The sequence below is a fragment of the Corvus cornix genome, chromosome 3, assembly GCF_000738735.6.
Source record: "Corvus cornix cornix isolate S_Up_H32 chromosome 3, ASM73873v5, whole genome shotgun sequence".
NCBI lineage: Eukaryota > Metazoa > Chordata > Aves > Passeriformes > Corvidae > Corvus > Corvus cornix.
In genome coordinates this window covers 88028996-88045319 of record NC_047056.1, presented here as the reverse complement: position 1 = coordinate 88045319, position 16324 = coordinate 88028996, and the positions used below count along the sequence as shown (strand labels likewise).

Genomic DNA, 16324 nt, shown 5'->3' with positions numbered 1-16324 from the left:
GAATGTAGGCAAAAAGCACTAGGAATACAGAAGCTGTAAAAAGGTATAACAGGGGTATAAAAGAAAAGGCAAAAAATCTTCATGGCATCACTGTAAGATGCAATAGAACAAATAAAAATAATCACTAGCATCTAGAACAAAGAGTAGGTGTCATAGAAAAGAGCTATTGAGAATAGACTGATAAAAGAGGTGAAAAAGTCCTGGAAAAAACTGTTTAAAACACGGACTTCAGAAATTACCTTGAAGCATCAAGAAAGTATTGCTTTTAGAAAGAATACATGGATATTTTATGGATATAAAGAAAAAATAGAATGTCTAATTCCAGTAAAAACTGTGTCTGTTGTTTTGCCTTAAGAGATGAGTCCTCTTCATAGATTTCCCTGGAACAATACACGTAAGTTTCCTACACCATAAAACTGATGGTTTTAAACTTAAGTCCCACGCAATTCCTTTTGCATAAACCAGTTTTTAAACTTCTCAGCTTCTACCTTTATATCTTTAAAGCTGCAACGAGCACAAATAAGGTGACAAAACTTTTGTGTACTTGTGTGCTGTAGTGACATGTTGCTGCTCCCTGTTCTTTTTACTCCTCTCTAAAACTGTGTACTTCCCAGAACTATGCAGATTAAAAAAAAACCCAAACAATTAAAAAATCTCTCCAGCAATAACAAAACAGCAAGAGGCAACTGGTAAAGAACTTAGCCTGTCTACCACCTGAAGGATTTATCCTAAGCTGCCTAGATAGTTGGCAGAGTGACATAAATATTTCTATAGCATTAGCCATTTGACTTTGTATGTCTGCTTTTGCGTGAAATGAAGTACCTCAGAAAATAATACCTCCTTAATGTAATACTGTGGACATCTAGATATGGTCACATTAATCCAGACATTTCCAGGTTTTCTTTCAACAATACATACATTATTCCATTGCTCTAATATCCCTTCTACCATAACTCATTAAAATGTTACAAATGCTGGCCAAATAATCCCTCTTTCTGAAAAGAGTATGTAATGCTTTGATATGAACACTCTCTATATGTATGCAATACATAATGTATAATATGTAGCATGTCCTGATAATTTTTCTATCACAACCTAACATGTATATGGAAGATTGCTTCCATTGTAATAAGGAGGCTGCATAAACATCCTGAGCTCATCCCATCATTACTTGGACTAATGAGGGAAGTTCTACATCTAATTTTACAAAGAGATTCATTTCTACCTTCTAAGAAGCAGGAATTCTAGGAACCATTTGAATTCAACAATCTTGTCCTTCCCTTCCTGTTTTTATGTCAGCAACAACTCTATCTGCCATTCCTACTAGCTTGCCTTGCTGCTATACCTATATCTACTAATAGTTCTCATAAAATAATAAATCATTGTTAAAAAAAGTCTTATTAGGAAAGCACTAGGTATTTTCTGGCCCATAGTTTATGGCTGCAAATTATTTTATCTTGTTATTCTCTGCAATATTTATGTGCTGGTAGTTACACAGGTTTCACACTTTGTAAAAACTGTTAACTTTTATCTCCCATTTCATCATTAATTAATTAAACTTGTTTTTCACCAGTCCTAGCCAGAGAGCTGATCTTGCACTCTAGTTGTATGCCATCTCATAGTTTTCCTTGATTTTGAATACATTTTTTCAGTAATTTTTTTTTGTCTTGGAACACAATTGTTATCAGAAAGCTTCACTATTTTTACCAAACTGTCCTATCTTTCTTTTGGGTTGCCTCTACAAAATTTAGAGTTTTGTGCTTGCCATTATCTACAAGAGCATGGTCTAATGCCTATTGCTCTTTGGATCTTTTTCATGTAGACTTTTTGGGAAATTAACGAATAGTGGCCGAGGCTCAGCTACAAATATTTCAACATTATTTAAATTCTGTAGTTTTGCTTACATGTCCTGCCTTGCTCTTCCGTTACACTAAATTTTCATTTCTATTATTAAGATTAATTCTAAGGATGGAATTCTCCAATACTGGAAAAGCATGTTGAAAAATTAGGCAATAAAAATTCTGCTATTTGCCCTAAGTTGTTCATTTCCTCCTGTTTTCTTTGCATTTAGTGTGTAGTATTTAAGGAGATTCAATGCTGGCTATATGATTAACAGCTCAAACCCCCATGTCATCCCATTTCCTTGCTCAAACTCTTGCTTATCAATTACTGGCAAAGTATTTGAGAGCAGTTTTCTGTACACCTCTTGGGAAACTTGTTCAACGTCAGTGATTCCAAAACTCGTTCTACAGTAGTGATTCCAAAGCTTTTGTAATAATGGCCCTCCCTACAACATTCTTGCAACTTTGAATATACCATCATGCAGTTATAGAGATCATAATTTTTTTAACTGTTTAAGCTGCTTGTGTGGACAATTTAAGTCATGGTCAAACACTGTTCCATGATCTATGATATGAGGGCCCAGTTTTGTTACACAAATATTATAATCTATCTCCTTGGAGGAAGAAAACCTCTCCATCTAGGGCAAACAGCTCAAGAGGAAGTTTTACATTAATGGTATTTATAGAATTTTAGAAGTCTTTATAGCAAAATCAGACAACTGTATTTCCCTAATGTACATACGAGAACAAAGATGCACAGTTTTGCTTCATACTACAACTAATCATGACTTCATTACCTTCCTACCAATTTGCTGTGCTAATTACATCCTAACATCTTACATCAACTTTGATTCTGTCCAATTCATATTCTATCAGCTTTTGTCTTCTCTGACCTAGCCCAGCTCCCTTTAGTCAGTGTATATTCTCTTTTTCTTCTAAATATGTACCACCGTCAGTAGTATAACTTATGGTCCTGTTGTACCAGATATGGTGTTCTAGAGGAAGTTGTTAGAATTTGGTAAGCACAGCTACATTTTGTGATTCCTGCTACACCAGACTCAAACTTTCTAATGACTGGACTGTTAGCTACTGGAAAGTTTAATCCACATGCCATTTACTACTAAGTCAAGTGTCTTGGAGTAATCTACCTATGTCAGTGTGATTGTCATTTGTGATCAGCTCTGTAATCCTGACAAGTTTATCAGGAGAAAAAGGGAGGAACATGCAAGACAAAAACGGATAAATAATGGAAAAGAAGACAACAGAGGAATTAGATTTCCTCAAACTTTTTTCAGCTAAAAGTCAGTAATTTTCTGTCTCTCCTTTTTTTGGTAAGAGTCCTGAATAAATGGTTACATTTTTCCTAGCATGAGTGATCAACTCACTTAATGAATTATGCCTTTTACCCCTTCACAATGCTGAATTTTCGACTTTCCAAGATTTGTTAGCAATGTATGTTACTGATTCACATAATTCCCTACTACTTCCCAGAAGATTCCTAGGCGGCAAACTTCAAGAATTCTTAAAAAATCTATCAAAGCTCCCTGAGAATCCTGGCTGCATGCTTTTTTGATTCTTTAGAAACTGTGCACAAAAATGTTTGGAAAAGACAATTTTTTCTGAGGAACGTTAAGAGAAGACTTGAGTTACATATCTCTCTATAGATTATTTCTGAAAATGGTTTCAAAAATCAATATCTTGTGTCAAAAGCTGTTTTTGAAAAACAGCATTTCTTAAAGATGCTTCAGTAAGCAACTTGCATACCTCCCCAGTGATGTTTGGATTTTTTTACCTTAGCAGCTTTTGGTAACCTTTACCTTAACAGTAAAAAAACCTCAAGGTATTATATACTCCTGATTCCTAGATATTATATCCATATCTTTGTAGTTTAGTAAATTAAAAATAATAGTATTGTCATGTAGCACTTGAAATTAATATATTTGCTATCCCTTGTCCCTAAGACACCCCTACTTTTATAGGCATAACAGTGAAGACTTCAAAATCCTGCTCCAATTCCAGTTTCAGTAATTGTACTCCCCTGCTACTTAAATTTTCTAAATTTTCCGTGTAGTTGTTAATTAGTTAATGTATTCTTCTATTCCTACATGGAAGTGCATAGCAATGTTCTGTACAGTTGAACTGTTGCTCCGTTCCACCTTAGTAGTTCCTGTACGTTGAGGGAGAGATTGTGTCTTTTAAGCCATAGCCCCAGGAAGCTGTCAGCACCTGTTGTGATTTGACTTATTGTGCAAACGGGGAACAACCCACTATATATTACTTCCCTGATGCGCTAGGCCTTCCTGACAGCTTGGCAGGAAAAGAAACCATTTCCAACTTGCTCCAGTTTTTGTACTTTCAGCAGTTTGCATATATTTTTTTCTAAATCTGCCTGTTTTGTCAATTTAGTTTGTCTCTGCTGGCCAGGTGCACGTCTATCTCTATGTCATTGTAACAAATGACTCAGAAATACTAATTCTGAGTGCTGAATCTAAACCACCATAGATTTAATAAGTATTATCATATAAGAAATTAATAATAGGTAAACTGACAGCTATCTTTCCAGTCTTTTAACACAACTGATAGACCTGCTGCAATTCATGATGGTTTTATGTTCTTTGAAACATATTCTGTTCTACTTACATTAAAGGTAGCAATAAATTCAACATATATTTGTAACTTTTCTGCAGCACAACAGAAAATGGAAGAAATTAATTATTCCATTTCTCACCTGTTTTGCAAATGCACATTGGATTTCCATCTACTTGTGCCAAGCAGGTTGAATTGTTTATACATGGATTGTAAGGCAGCTCACAGGGACTGAAGCGCTGGTGGCAGAAGTCACCAGTATAAAATGGAGGACAAATGCATACAAACTGCCCCGGCTTCACAGATTCAAAACAGGTGGCTCCATTCAAGCATGGTTCAGATTCACATTCATTTATATCTTCACTGCAGTCTGGCCCTGTCCACCCTGCTGTACATGTGCATCTGGAGGGGGGAAAAAAAGAAAAAGAGCACTGGTGTGGCAGAGTAAAAATTAACAACTTAGCCCAATCACTTCCAATCATTTCTATTTAAAAAAATAAAAGAAAATTTAAAGCCAAAATCAATATTATTTTTCTGTGAATAACTTTTCTTTTCCTGGTAATTGTATAGAATGCATTATGAATAAAAGTTATATTCAGTTTCTTCTCCCACAATTTATTTGAGCAAAAGCAAAAATTCAAGTCCCAGTATCACTTGGAGAACCATCCGGTTTAAGAAATGCAGACAGAATTGTGTTTGGACTTTTTTTTAAGATGAAACAGCAACACAAATTATCAAATATGAAAAGTAAGTTTTCTAAATGTTAGGGATTAGAAGGACATCTTTTCGTATGTGTGAAACTAGTAAGTACTTCAACGTTTGGGATGAAATGCATCAGGTAGCATATCCAGTACACTTAAGAAAGCAGGTAGGAGGCATGAAGGATCCTAAATTCATTGTGTTCTTTCTCTTTTTTGTAAGCTTTTGTGAAGATCTGTTAGAGATAACACAAAAGACAAAACTTCAACCAAAATCTAAATTACATCTGATTGTAAAGAACCTATCTTCATGAATTAGACAATCTATTTTTATTCACAATATAAATATGAGGTTCTGTAAATTCAAAGAAAACAATTTGCTAATGATTTCAAAGTTTGCAGAGCCAAATTTCTTCACTAGCTGCAAGAAAAGAGGCCTCTATGTACTTTAAAAGTCATACATTCCTGTTACTTTTACTGAAAATAAAATTGAATTCAATTTTATTTTTGCAACTATTTGGCAGGACAAGAGACAATATGAAAGATGAACTATACCAGCTCTTGTCCACTTTGATAAAGATTGATTTCAGGTATTAAACCATTCAAATATATCTTCATAGTTATAGTTTGGTAAGAGGAATTGTTCTTAAATAAGAAATAGGTCGTGTAATGCAGAATTTGTTATGTAGTTCTTTTCTGTAAGGCACCGGTATTGCTTGCCACATGAATCGAGGGAAATTTTGCCCCTTAAAAAACCAGTCTTTTCTTTCAAATTTTTAGTGTTCTGTGTTATTTATTTGTGGAATACAATTTCCATGTAACATGAAATGGAATGCATATTACAAAGGAACTTTCTAATTTTAAAGGCCTGAGTATTTTAGCATTATGGATTCAAAGAATCAGTTTACTGTATTTTTCTCATGTTAAAAACTAATAGCTATTACTATCAAAAAACATTCAGACATTCTGAAAATAACTGACAAAAATCACATTTCAGGCCTCATCAGTTATGATACTCAAAACATACTTTTGGAAATACGGTTAAAAATAAATTTGTTTTGTTATTCTGTGCTTATGCACAACAAACACACCTGCTTTTTCTATACATGGCAGAATCCATTTATTGTCTAGAATCAACATCCACTGAATAACACTGCCCCCTCTAATCAGTGCTTTACTAAGTTTTCTCTTAAGTAGTCAATATATAAAAGCATCAGACTCTTACAAATTAAGCATCTCCAAATGTCTCACACTGAAATAGTAGAAGACTCTGACCCTACAGATCAGAACATAGATGTTAATTGTTTTACAGCTGCTCATTTTTTTTCTTGACTTTTTTTTATGAAGCTCGGAATAAATTACTAGTGATGCACTACTACAAATTGGTATGTAGTAATTGGCTATGCTCCATTTTTAGCTTAGAAAGCTCATTAAATGGAGAGCCTTTCACTTTGTATTAGGAGAACATGGTTGAGTTCTGACCTGCTTCGACTTTATGGACATAACTGAGGTGCAAAAGAGCAAACATTAAACATGTTTCATTCCCTTTTTTTCCCCTAATGAATTTCATAACTGCCTTTGAGTTATCAAAACTATTCTGTATGACTACAGGGAGCATTAGGTCACTAAAACACAGCAGCTATCTACACTACACAACTAGCCACTCCTACCCTGGCTTCATGCCACCTACCAGCTGAGATGCAAGAGTCAATATTAACACAAATGAGACAATTAATAACAGATTTTTGTACTCCTTTCTGGATTATTAAAAACAGTTACTGGAGTCCTCATTAAATGTGAAAAAAAAAATACATAGAAGTGTCTATCCTGAGGCCTCGCTTTAAGAATCAAGACAAAATCTTGTCTTAATGAGAACTGTTATTTCAACAAGGTAAGGAGGTGTTAAGACTATTAAAAGTACATAATAAATTAAGCTACTATAGCTGGTATTCTTGGAAACTATCTAATCAAAAGGAAAAAATGTAAACGGACTTTTTCAAAATGACTAATTTTTTTTCACTCCATTAGAAAAATCAAGGTAATTCCTAAAATTCTCAGGGAAAAAAAAAAAAAGACTGTTATATGCTTTTAAGAGACCATATAAGGATAAGATAGTCAATGCTGAACTTCTTTCCATTGTTCTATCAACTTACCTACAAAAATATTTTCTTCCAATAACCAAATCCAAATATTCTCATTGATATTAGAAAACTGAATCATGACTCTTATGTAGACTATTCCTTTTCATAATATAAGCCCCACATACTGCTTTGTGACGTGTAGAACTACTCCAACACATTTAAGCCAGCTTCCATAAGTATTATTTATTTACTTTCCATACACCTCTCCATAAATTGAAAAGCTTTCTTTACAAACACAAACAAAAGGAGAAGACAATGAAAATACACTAATTGTATTCATGGTTTTGTATTTTATCGCCCATTTTAACATTAAAGTCAAAATTAAAAATTGCAAGATATAGTCATGAATTGTATCCAGAAAAGCAATGTTGATAAGTTCCTCTGTCTCTGTGTGATGAGTTAAGTATTAAATTATTTGGTTCTTACCTTCTTGAAAACTGCCCTTCTACTCCTCACATTACAGTGATATATATAGGTATCACCTGTCTTATATTCTACCTGTCCTGGGTTGCAGTGTATTCTATTACCATCCCCATCAGCCGTTGAAATCAGGTGGGGCAGTGTTTCCTTGCCTCCTCCCCCCAGACTATCTTGCTGTTAATGGCCCATCATTGTCCTGCCACATGACTCAGAGATAACTCCCTCTGGACTATCTTCTGTTAATGAGCCTAATCAACACTTGGCCTCATGACTCATTACCCCATTGTGAGATGCTCCACCCAGAGGGAGGAACCAAGCATCCCATCGTGGATATAATCTGAGGCTGAACACCAGAGACACCGGCTTCCCACTGGATTTCCAGAGGACAGGAGCTACACAGCCACCACTGGACTTCCTGAGGAAGAGCAGCCTGTTTTACTACAGGATCACTGCTTCAGAGGACTGCAGCCACCATTCTACCAGACTGCTACCACCACCCTGCCTCACAGGGTGTCAGGTTGTACCTTGACTCTGTCAGTTTGACAGTGTTTTCTTTTACCTTTTTTTTTTTCCCTTTTTCTTTAATTTCCATTAAATTGTTATTCTGACTTGGTGCCTCCCACTGGTTTGTTTTCAAACTAGTACATCTACCTTAAGATTTTTAGGAATTAAATAACAGGAAAGAGTCTTAAGAATACCTGAATTGTTGATTTTTAAAAAAAGTTTCTCAGGTTAATCTAGACTCCCCAGCTCAAAACAGGTACAACTAGGTTTTTCTCAGGTCTGTTTCCAGCCTGGTTTTGAGTATCTCAAAATATGGAGGCTCGCACAACCTCTCTGGGCAATCTATTCCAGCACCTGACCAACCCCACATTAAAAAAAAAAGAGTATTTTTTTATTTTCATGTGGAATTTCATGTAGTTTACCTTCTGCCCGCTACATCTTTTCCTGTCACTGGATACCCCTGAGAAGAGTCTGCCTCCATTTTTCTCACTCCCTTTTATCAATTATTTGCATACATTTGCAAGAGCTTCACTGAGTGAAAACCGTTTTTTCAGCATGCTTACTTGAGAGGCAGTCTCTCCTGAATCTTAAGAGTTCTAAAGTGGCTGTCTATCAACTAGAAAATCCTGTTGGTGGGTTTGTTCCAACTAAGCTCAGCTAGAAGCTCTGGAAAAATACCAAAGCTTAACAAAAGCACATGGTGTGACTCTTGGGAATGGTCCTGTGCAGGGACAGGAGTTGGACATGATGATCCTTGGGGGTCCCTTCCAATTCAGCATATTTTGTGATTAGCAATAATGTAGATGAATATTCCAGAGCAGAATAAATTTCAGAAGAAGCCACTTTTTGCTTTTAGAGCTCTTCCTTCACAGCAGAAAAATACAAGAAACCGGTCTTTTTAGTCCTCTGTATGAAAAACATTTCAGAAAACATCAGTTAGAGCACTTACCTTTGCCACAGATACAGGTGGTTTTGCAGAAAAAATTGCCATATTTAAGAAGCAGCAGAACTGCTTTTTCCTCAGTGGTTCAGTCAAAGCAACAGGAATCCTAAACTGAACCCTCAGCTACAGTGTGCCCATCATTCAACTGCTTCTCTTCTTGATGAGAAATGGCAAGACATGCAGTGAAGTTTAGGTCAGCCTGTTAGCCATACAATACATGCAACAATGGGCCATTGTACAGTAAGGATTTATGTTGTTTAGTGCATTCAGTCAAATCAACTAACAGCCTGAGAAACTACAGTACTCAGTGACAAATTCATTCCTTGTAAGCTGGAGGCTATTGGATCATCTGAAGTAGTGAAATGAGAGCTTGTTTTCAATACATACACAGCTTGAAATTTAGGGCACCAACACACACCACAAAGCTCCAAGGACATACACTTCCAGTCACTGCAAAGGCTTCAAATACTCATGTTTCTATCTCTTTCCTCCTATAAACATATTTTTTTTCTTTCATACCCGGAAAGTTTAACATGTTCGTTGTTCCACAGACAGTTACCTGACCTGTTTCACCATCTTCGACGTGCAAAAGCTGTCATGATTTTATCTCTGAAATTCTTCTGGTGCTTCTAGTTCTCTGCTCTCATATGCCACCCCTACATGGTCTCCTCAAATTTTCACCTATGCCTGTCTTCCTCTCCCCTAAATTTATTTGAGCCTGCCTTTACTATCATTGCCATTATTCATTCCTTACTTTATTCCTAGAGCTCTCCATTTGTAACCAATCAAATGTGACACCAAGTAACTAACTAGAAAAAGCATTAGCCTGGGCTGCAGTGCTTATGCCCTGATGGATTTAACAATCTTGAGAGATTTGGAACAGCATATGAGTAGTCAGGACTCTGAATTTTAGGAGAGGAAACGTTTAGCCGATTAGCAGTTTAGATTAGATTTCAGTCCCATTTCAGTCCATGGGATCCCCTAGGAAACTGCTTTCAGGGAAAAGGGATCTCAACAAAGCTGGCAGCTCTTTTAAGACATTTATTTTAGAGCACAGAAGTTCTTGATTTCCCCACATAGGAAATCAGGTAAAGAAGGCAGAAGACCAGCACGGCTTAGTAAGTATCTCGTGGGTAAACTGAAGTGGAAGAAGGAAATGCACATGCAATGAACAAAGGACATTTATCCTGGGAAGAATACAGGATGTTGTCTGGATATGTATGAGTGGCATTAGGAAAGCTAAGGCCCATTTGGAGCTTAATTTGGCAAGAGCCAGAATAAGAAGGGATTTACAGGTATGTTGTCCACAAAAGTAAGATTAAAGAAAATGTACCTCTGCAATAAATAAGACAGGAGAACTGGCAACAACCAACAGAGAGAAGACTGAGATATTCAACTTTTTTTTTGCCTCAGTTTTTACTGTTAATCTTGCTTCCCACATCTCTGAAGCTCGTGTTAGGTACTGGGGAAATTAAGTCCTTCCTATCCTAGGAGAAGGTCAGGTTTGAGGAACCTGAATATACCTAAGTCCATGGAACTCCATGAGATGCACCCCAGGGGCCTGATGGGATTGGCTGATGTAGCTTTTCAGCCAGTCTCAACCATAGATGAGAAATGATAGCAGTAAGCAAGTATCTAGTGTGTGGAAGAAGAAAAATATCATGTGCATTTTTTAAAAAGGTAAAAAGGAGAACTGTAGGACCTACTGACTAGTCAGCCTCACCTCTGTGCTAGGGAAGACCAAATGGAGATCAGTAACAAGTGGGGTCCCTCAGGGTCTATATGGGGACCAATACTATTTAGCATCTTCATCAATGACATAGACAGTGGGATTGAGTGCACTCAGCAAATTTGCAGGTGATTCCAAGCTGAGTGCTGCAGCTGATTCATTGAAGGGAAGGGATGCCATCCAGAGGGACTTTGGCAGGGTTGAGAAGTGGGTCCATGTAAACCTCATGAAGATCAACAAGTTCATGTACAAGGCCTTATTCCTGGATTAATACAATCACCAGCATCAATATAGACTGGGGGATGAATGGATTGAGAGCAGACCTATTGAAAAGGTGGTGGTGGATGAAAAATTGGTTGTGAGCCAGCAATGCTCACTTGGACCACAGAAGGGCACCTGTATCCTGGGCTGCATAAAAGGTAGCTAAGTTGAGGGAGGTGATTTTGCCCCTCTACAGTGCTCTTGTGGAACCTTCCTAGAGTACTGCACTGAGCTCTGGGCTTCCCAATACAACACAGACATGGACCAGTTGGAGCAAGTCCAGAAGATGGTCATAAAAATGCCTATAGGCTGAGGGAGTTGTAGTTGTTCAGCCTAGAGAAGAGAGGTTCTGAAAAGACTTAAATGGGTTTTTCAATATTTAAAGGGAGCTTATAGAAAAGACAGAGATAGTTTTTAACCGGATCTGTAGTGACAGGACAAGGGAAGAGTTTTAAACTGAAAGAAGGTAGATTCAGGTTTGAGATAAGAAAGAAATTTTTTACAATGAGGGTGGTAAGACATTGGAGCAGGTTGCCCAGAGAAGTTCTGGATGTACCATTCTTGGAAATGTTCCAAATTTGGGTTGAACAGGGCTTTGAGCAACTTTATCAAGTTAAGGATCTCCCTGCCCCATGGCAGATGGGTGAGTTGGACTAGGTGATCTCTAAAGAGCCCCTTCAACCCAAACCATTCTAGGACTCTGTGATTCTATGACTTTTGCCACTACTTGGATAAGGCCCCCAGCTGGGTGCTGACCCGACAGTTTGGGGGCTTACCCTGAGCTGGGTGTCAGTTTAACCCCTGTGCTAAGGCCCAGTGATAGCTGCATCCTCTGCTCCAGCTTCAGCTCTGGTAATAGTCCCTCTAGGAAGGGCTGATGCCTCTGGTTCCTTCCTGCTCTCACTGCCTGAAAAACCATAGCCCTTTGTGTTGGGGGGGAGGTTTGGGGCCACGGTGCAGAAAGAAAGAAGTGGGCTGTGACAGGGAAATGGCCAAAACTGAGGATGAAACTAGCTGCTAAATCTGTTCTGTATTACAAAAGTAATATTATTTTTTATTGTAGTCTTTTTTTGTTGTTGTCTTTAATTGAGACATCTATAGTAATCTTTATGAATAACAGTGATGGGATAGAATTTCTAAATGATTGAGGCAAATTCATAAGGATAATCATGACAGGGACTAAAATTCCTATTTCTTTAATTGCTGTAGTTAAGAAGGCAGGAACAATTAACTCCTGAAATAAAAATGCTGTGTTATAAACCTGCTTATTCATTGACCTTTTTTGAGGTGTGCCAGAAAACTTTTGATTACCATGAATAACAGGAAGATCTTTTCCACACCAGTGCTTTTTACTTCATGCTCCTGAACTGAATCATACAGTTCAGCTCAGGGATACAACCAATCCCCAAGGTCCCCCTGACTGTTGTAAGGAGTGCTGTCCACTGTGAAAGCACTGCAGTATTGGAGCATAGGGGACCATATTTTTTTTTTTAGGATTGGTATGTCTTGTTGCCTGAGAAACTCTTAAGTTATTAACTCTTAAGTTAAAATTAAATTCTTAATTAACTCAAGTAAAAATAATAGATTTCATTATAGTTTATATAAATTCCATCAATGATGGCATGTCAGGAGGTGAGGTATAAGACTTTCAGCTTTGCTTTTGAGAACTAATAGGACATCATTATTACAATTAATTTTGATTGGATTTGAGGATCTTAAAGGTCCTTTCCAACCTAAAGTGATTCTATGATTACAATATCATCCTTCATTATTACAATTACTACAAGAGTTATCAACAATTTTTTGTAAACTAAGTTACCAGCTTGAGCACAGAGACTGAACTATCCTCTCATCTTCTCAGTTTGATGCAAGAAAGTGCTATTAAACTATCACAGCTTTGGTTAGTCAATAAGGAAGTTCAGTTCCTTGGGCTGTCAATCTGACCATGGGAAGTGTGCTGGTTTGGCCAAATTTAGAAATATATCCTCTGAGAGAAGGCAGGCCACCACCTCTCCCCCACCAGGTTGGGGGAAAAAAAAATTTTCCTCGAAGGAAAGAGATAAAAACTATTTATTTAACAAACACACGGGAAAAGGAAAATAATGCTAAATAATAAAATCTTTCACTGTGGAAGAAAAACCTGGGAAAGTGTTAGAGGCCTCCCTTTGGTCTCCTCGGGCTTGGCCCAGGGCCAGGCCCTCTCTGCTCGGTGGAAAGTCCTCCCAATGTGCTCTGATGTTGAAGCAGTCCAGCAGAAAAGGGAGAAAATCTGAAATTCCAGGGAAGGAAAAAAAGTTCAACTCTCAGTCTCTCTCCAGAGAAAGAACCTGAAAAATGTGCTCTGATGTTGAAGCAGTCCAGCAGAAAAGGGAGAAAATCTGAAATTCCAGGGAAGGAAAAAAAGTTCAACTCTCAGTCTCTCTCCAGAGAAAGAACCTGAAAAAAAACTGGCCAAAAGCTGACTGGAAAACAGCAAGCCCGGGTGCTTCCTCGCTCTCCTGCTGCAGTTGAAAAAAAAAGTCTCTATCTCTCTGTGTGACCTTGAACAAGCTGCAAACTGCTTTGAAGAAGTTTTGCTCGTTTTCTTCCCCCCTCTCAGGCTCAGTTTAAAGGCATAGAAAGGCACAAAATTAATTCCTGGGCATAGGGCAGCAGTATGGGATACACATCATAAAGTCACCCCAAGACAGGAAGTTTCTTTAGTAGTGAAATAAGCAATAGCTTGGTTTGATTTCAGTGATGAAGTTCAGGGCAGAAAAAGATTAAACAAAGGAAAAAATAGCTAAAGAAGTTCATCCATTATCATGTGGTTTTGATTCCTCAATACACTAATGTCTGCCATGACCAAGTGATAAATAACTGTCCAAACTCTGTACAGTAAGAGAATGGCCACACAGGAAGAAATATCTCATTTTACCCTCTCACCTCTCTCCAAAGGATTAATCAGTAAGTAAGCAAAGACCAATTTGTCCATCACAGAGTAAATTGGTAGGTAAACACATTGACAGGTGACTGCACAAATTACACTCAAAATAAAGTCCACCTGCCTTTATCAGCTCTTAGAATGAGGCTAGGAAGCTAAAATTAAGGAAAACACAATTGCTATCTTTGTCATACACACACATACCATTTTTAAATTTAACCAAGATGTAGATACTGGCTTATGGGAAGTATATACACCACCTGCGGTCTACAAGTTGAATCTGAAGTGGTGGCTGAGAAAGCATATATAAAGTACTTGGGGAATGATACCAGGTAATAGCAGACATGCACCCCAAACTGGAGAAAAATTATTTGGGAGGTATATTGCTGGGAAAAGAGATAAAAAGATTAAGTTTCTGCTATTTTAATAGTGTTTAACTGTGTCTTTTGCATGTTTGATGCAAACAGGAAACCTTCAGAGGGCTTACATAGTTTTCATTCCCTTCCAGTTCACTTGCTTCAGACTTTTAATCATTGTTCTTTTTCTCATTTTTAAGATATACTTTCTTTGTTCTGTATACTTTACTCCCATAATTCTCTGCTCATATTCTTCCCTTTGGTAACAGTATCTAAAATTTATTCCTGATATTCTGTGTATTCAGGAACATTACACTACAAAAAACCCCAAACAAACATATTTTAGAGGAACAGATAGAGAAAGCTGTATTTGTTTGTTTTCCATATATTTCTTCCTTAATCCTCTATTTGAAGCTATGAGTTCACACAATCACAGGGTAACATTCAGTTCAATGAGACAGCAAGCTTTATTTCAGCTTTTACTTTGAGCTCTGTTTCAGCTGCAATGCACACATATCTGTTTCAGGGAACAGAATTTTACATCCTACAAAGGGTATTTATACTTTCAACTCCCAAATTTTTAATGCTGCTGTTTACTTTTTTCCATTTTCCTGAACCACAATATAAGATACATCTTATGTCAGGCTGGATGCAAATTTCGGACTACTGGACCCCAGAGATGAGGTACACACTCATTTTTGTTTTGGATAAAAACTATTTCCTTATTTACGTCAATAAGAATAACAGCAATTCATCCTATCTCTAAGGCCAAATAAAATTATATTGTTTTCTGTTCCAGTCAGTAAACATTAAAATAATTAAAAATCACTAGTAAAACTGTCTCATTAAAAGGAATGTTTGTGCTTTAAAAGCACAAGTACTGAATTCTTTGAATACCTTTAATTAAGAAAGACAATAAAATAAGTAAAAACTGTAATAAGTAAAACTGAAGATTATTGCTGTCATATGGCAGGATCACTTGGGCCATATGGCTTGGAACCAGAAAATAAAACATGGTTTGGTATCAACAGTCTTGTTCATAGACCATGACCATGGGGAAAGCTGTTGCTGAAGTTCCTTCCCATCAGTCTTGCCTCCTTAAATTCCTATTTTAGATGCAGCACAATTTCAATAAAATACAAAAAGAAATACTCCTATGTTTTGGGAGCATTTTTTTTACTCCTGCTTTACAGTTTTGGTTATTATCTAAGGTGCTAGAAAAACTGTTTACCATGTTTAAGTTTTTTAAAACAAATTGTAACAATATTTAAAAACACTGAATCATCCCTTAAAATTTAGGAACTCCCATCTCCCAAACTTCCCAAGACATAGAAAAAGGGTATCATAGTCATATGAAAACTTTGGAATGCAGCTTAGCAAATTATCACAGAACACAAGGTGAAGAGAAAGAAAGGTCTGTTTAAATTTGTGTTCTGTGTGTCAAACGATTTTCTGAGTAGTAGCATTAATTTCTTGAATTACTGCAGATTCCCACAGAGAATGTATATGCATTTTGGCATGTGAAGCTGCTCTTTTGAGTAACATCCTCTATTAACTAAACCCACATTAGACTTTCTTCTGTTCCTGACAAAACACAAAGGGAAGAGAACATAAATTCCTTTTTATCTCACCATCTCTTGTCACTAACATCAAGAGTTGCATTCTTTGCCTATGTGCCCTTCATCCCTCACTTGAACAACAATCAGTACAGCAGCAGCAAGGTAACTCAAGATTTCACCATGCAATCTGAGAGAAAATATGTATTTTGCAGCCTTTTTAACAGGCATCATCTCTCCAAAGATTTGTCAAAGAGAAAATCCTTAATTTGTGAAAACAGAGCATCAGTGAATCAATGCTACAATCAACAGTAAGTAAATGATCTGCCTCCAGTACCTTAGGTGGTACTGATTGCCTTTGGTAGA

At 37.0% G+C, this 16324-nt stretch overlaps 1 protein-coding gene across 1 annotated transcript in view; it reads right to left on the bottom strand.

The window, feature by feature from the left end:
- Nucleotides 1-16324, bottom strand: part of EYS (eyes shut homolog) — an 852840-nt gene that overhangs the window by 456845 nt on the left and 379671 nt on the right. Inside the window, exon 23 of the mRNA XM_019287512.3 lies at nt 4570-4829. Within this exon, the coding sequence (XP_019143057.3) occupies nt 4570-4829 (260 nt within the window). The remainder of the gene's footprint in view (nt 1-4569; nt 4830-16324) is intronic.